Source organism: Carassius gibelio, chromosome A20, assembly GCF_023724105.1.
Source record: "Carassius gibelio isolate Cgi1373 ecotype wild population from Czech Republic chromosome A20, carGib1.2-hapl.c, whole genome shotgun sequence".
Taxonomy (NCBI): Eukaryota; Metazoa; Chordata; class Actinopteri; order Cypriniformes; family Cyprinidae; genus Carassius; species Carassius gibelio.
The window spans coordinates 587,222-592,221 of record NC_068390.1 but is presented as its reverse complement, the minus strand read 5'-3'; the positions used below and the strand labels follow the sequence as shown (position 1 = coordinate 592,221).

At 40.7% G+C, this 5,000-nt stretch overlaps 1 protein-coding gene across 3 annotated transcripts in view; it reads right to left on the bottom strand.

Annotated features, from left to right (window-relative positions):
- LOC127938330 (ras/Rap GTPase-activating protein SynGAP-like) overlaps positions 1–1,511 on the bottom strand; it is an 18,513-nt gene extending 17,002 nt beyond the window's left edge. For all 3 annotated transcript variants that reach the window (XM_052534872.1, XM_052534873.1, XM_052534871.1), the window contains exon 1: positions 1,396–1,511. In XM_052534872.1, the coding sequence (XP_052390832.1) occupies positions 1,396–1,440 (45 nt within the window). In that variant the 5' untranslated portion in view covers positions 1,441–1,511. The remainder of the gene's footprint in view (positions 1–1,395) is intronic.
- Between the last annotated feature and the right edge of the window lie 3,489 nt (positions 1,512–5,000).

Genomic DNA, 5,000 nt, shown 5'->3' with positions numbered 1-5,000 from the left:
CACACACACACACACACACACACACGCAAGAACGTCTCAGATGTTTCTATGGAGACGTTTTGTCAGATTTAGTTCACATCTGGAGACAAATATATCCCAAAAGTACAGCTAGTCAGTCCCACACACACACACACACACACACACACACACACACACTCTCTCTCTCTCTCTCTCTCTCTCTCTCTCTCTCTCTCTCACACACACACACACACACACACACACACATACACACACACACACACACACACACACTCTCTCTCTCTCTCTCTCTCTCTCTCTCACACACACACACACACACACACTCACACACACACGCAAGAACGTCTCAGATGTTTCTATGGAGACGTTTTGTCAGATTTAGTTCACATCTGGAGACAAATATATCCCAAAAGTACAGCTAGTCAGTCCCACACACACACACACTCACACACACACACACACACACTCACACACACAATCTCTCTCTCTCACACACACACACACACACTCTCTCTCACACACTCACACGCTCCACTTACCTGCAGACAAACACAGCCTAACTAAACTAATCTAAACACAGTTGTAGATGAATCTGAGACATGTTCTGAGATCAGATCACATTACAGTTGGTTTTATTGCATGTCTTCATATTGTGTCAGTGATGTAACGTTATCAGAACTCCCAACATTCTGAGGTCATCAGCTTCATCTTCAGTCTCTGAGTTCACAAACTCTGACAGAACAGAGCACTCTTTCAGTCGCTGATTTAATTCAGCATCACAGAATTATTTCAGATTTACTAGTGATTTATGAGTGAAAAACGTTTCAAATTAACAAACCTTCCACCAGTATTTTAATCAACAGGGTTATTATGGTTAACTAAAACTATTAAAAACACTTTAGTTTATTCAAATAAAGCTGATATCAAATAAAATATTAAATTAAAAAACACTTCAAATAACTAACACTACAAATATTGCCTTGCAACTTAACTGAACTAAGTTTAAGTAGAAAAACTAACGTTACTAACTGGAAACAACAACCAATATTGAAATATATATATATAATAATCTATTTAAATGAAAACTGAAATAATTCTAAATAATGATAAAAACTATAAATAATATAGTGCACTTAACATTAAATATAGAGTAAGTGAACTCGATTTCTGATCTGAATATCAATGTCCCACAATGCACTGCGGTCCGCATGAGCATCAGTGTGATGAAGGAAGCTGCAGTAACATGCGCTGTGTCAAACCTTACCACGTTTTTAAACTAACCTGGATTAAAAATGCAAATGAAGTGTCAGAGATGATAAACGGGCGGTGGTGTGTTTTACTGCCCCTGTGTGCTAGCGTTATGAAGGGTGTAGTGTGCAGGGTGCGAGGCGTCCGTTCGGGACACACAGTACTCACAGGTTGTCTGAATGGCTGTGTAGGGGCAGTGGGCGGAGCTTCCATGCTTCTCTGCCGCGACGAGGCAAAGCTCTTCCTGCGAGCACGAGCGTGCTCTGAAACACAGAGAGAGAGAGAGATAATTATTCACTTACAGTCCACACACACACACACACACACACACTGGGCTGCTGTCAGTGTTTTGTCTTGTTTGGTGGTGATTCATCCCTCAGGACAGCAAACCTTACATTCCTGCTGCTATAAATACACACACGCGGCCTCCATCTCTGCATCGCTCTCTCTTCAGTCCCACAGATTCAGAATCACAGAGGATTCACCAAACACAGTTCTCCATCTCCACCCGCTCACTCACACGTCAAAGATCCTCCACATTCACATTCCTCTCAGATTCACTCACAGTACGTGACACTCAGATCCAGAATCATTTCAGTGTCAATCACTGCTCGATCTGCTCTCATTAGGCCACACCCACCCGATCAGTCAGTCCCCGCCCACTCACTCAGACTCCACCCACTCAGCACTGTCTCTTCAAACATCTGAATGTAAACCAACAGATATCATGATACTGTTCCTGCTGATTAAACACAGTATGTTAAGACAATTCAAGTTCAAAACCTTCAAGATACAGAGAGGAATAAAAGTTCTGCTGTATGTAAGTGTAACTGAAGTGGAGAAACCAACTTTTAAAGATATGGATTGGAATTTAAATCTACAAATAGATAAAGTGCAATAAACCAATCACTCGGCTCAATTGATCAACCGCTGGAGCAGCTCTGTCAGTCGTTATGCTGCAATAATAATGAGTCCAATAAAGAAAGATGTGATGTAACAGTATTCAGTGTAACTGTAAGCTGTCTGTCACCACACACACACACACACACGTGCACACACACACGTGCACACACACACACACACACACACAGTGTTTTGAGTGTGTGGTGTTCATTAGCTTATCTAAAGAACTTTTATAAGAACTGACATCTTCTACTCTCAGGCTGTTTTGCTTCTTATTATCCATTTCATGGGTTTTAAATATGTATTTGCACATTTAAATTCAGCTGGGAGATGTAAATGACTAATAACTCCTCTCAGCATAACATCTTAGAGCTGCGCTGTGTTTAACATTCGTTTCTGTGTCCACGAGCTCTGTTAAATGACTTCTGCTCTTAATCACATGCCATGAAGACTCCAGCCGTGTTTTTCTCTCGGTCAGATGCTCAACACAAACACGTATCCCAGAATGCCACTACTTCACCTGTCCGTTCTCAGCGCGCTCCATTAAAGGCTAGAGACCACTCTCTGTGTGTCATTTCTCTGTCAGATCTTAACTCCTGAAGCTGAAGCGTTCAGGAAACCTGTGAGGAAACAGTCATCAGCGCTAATGCTAATGCTAGTCGTAAGAAACAGCACTGTGTAGCCAGGGCTCTAGAGGGTGACCTAGTTTCTCAGTGGTGTCACTAAAACACAAAAATCTGATTAGTTTAGATCTGTTTAAACGCTGCTTGATCTGTGCAGATTTCTCTCCTGATTCAGACCAGAACACTTTTTCACTGGAGGAAGTGTTATTCTGGATTATAGACTCTATGTGTTTGAGTTAAAATCATCTTAATGCTGGATGTGTTTCATCTTTCGTCTTCTCCAGATGTTCACTGATGGACTGGAGTGCTGTGGATTATTGTGATGTTTTTATCAGACTCTCATTCTGACGGCACCCATTCACTGCAGAGACACTGATGCAATGCTACATTTCTACAAACCTGATGAAGAAACAAACTCATCTTCATGTCCCACACACGTTTTTTAGAAATCCTAAGCTGTCCATTTATTCTTTTTATCCGGATTTATGAACAGCGGTAATCAAATAAAGGCGTTAGGAAATTCAATTCATTTCCTTTTTTCAAATACTTAATTACTTTCATTTTTAAAATGTGACTTTAATAAATAGATTTATTTTAAAAAATTACTATATTGAGACGTAGACGTCATATTTCAATAGCCATCGTTTAGCTTTTTAATATTCACAGACGTGATTTGCTAGAATGTACTTTAATCAGAATTTGTCAAATGCTATTATTATGAGTTAAATCATAATGTGTTTGTATGACAGCATGTTACTGTTGCTCGTGAGTGCTGATGAGATTAATGAAGGACTGTTGATCATGTATTGATTACACGTATGATCTGAGAACACGCGTGAGTCCCAGTGATGGACGAGGTTCCTCTCGCACTCCTTCTGTTCCTCTGTTTCCTGAAGTTCTGCTCTGAACTCCAGGTCTTTGTTTGGTCGTCATGGAAACTGCCTCCGCTTCAGCAGAAAAGACACACGGAGCTCAGCGCTCGCACAACACACACACACACACACACACAACCGCAGAAGGACTTTAATTAGTCAGAAAACCGGATCGTAAATTACACTTCCAATTCGCCCGGGTCGCTCGAAACACACACACACACACACAAACACACCCACGCACGCCCAACGCCATCCTGGATGCTAATGCAATGTCAGGCTGAAGTGTGTGTGTGTGTGTGTGTGTGTGTGGGTGGGAATCGCTGAGAGCATGGCTGATACAGATATCACACACACACACACACACACACACACACACACACGCTTGAGGAAGGGTCTCTGTGTGTGGGCGAGTTCAACAGCAGCATCTCACCGGAGAGAAGACCATCATCTTCATCATCTTCATCATCCACACAAGCTTCATTACCTCTCGTTACACACCTGTCGTTAATTCCTCACCTGCACGATCTGCTCCAGGAGGAGGTTATTACCGCTGACTACAACAACTGATACAAACTCCTCATATTACAATATTACTGCTGCTACATTAAACATGACGCCTTGGAAACAAACTAGAAACTATTATAATAAAATATAAATATTGAATGGAAAACTAACATAAATTAGAAATACACTGTATAACTTAAAGCACTAAATTAACCGGAAAATGTCAATAAATAAATAAACTGAACTAAAATTAAGACTAAAATAAAAATATAAATTAAACATAATGTTTAAAATAATAACAAAAATGACCCAGCAAAACTACTTAAAAGTAAATGAAAATGTACTGACACTGAAACAAATACTAAAAAGCTGATTGGAAATATTTCTTTAGGGATGCACCGGTTGACCAGACATAAATCAGAACCGGACGGTTTTTGCTTAAAATACGCGATCAGCAATCAGTTTTTGGTCTTTTTCGGCCGATTTTCCCAGAAGTGCGCCCGCGTGCTACATTGTAATCATTCGCTGTCATGTCGTTTGTGTGGAAGTATTTCTAACTCTGTGCGCAGGACACGGACAGCTGATCAGCGCTGGAACTGTTACACGTCTGAGGCACAGACAGGAAGTGAACAGATGTTGGTGTCCTGACGCACAAATAAGAGTCTTTCCTGCGCACTGTGCAGTTACTGCTGTTCATTTCAGATGGTTACGGTTATTGTTATCAATAGCTAAAAGGCAGTTTGGCCTATTAAAAACCAAATAAACATCCGGTTTGTGCACACTTTCCTTCTTTCTTGTTTGTTGCTTAAAGATAAAAAAAAAAAAATCGGAAATAGGTATCGGCCATGAAAAATCATGATCGTGCATC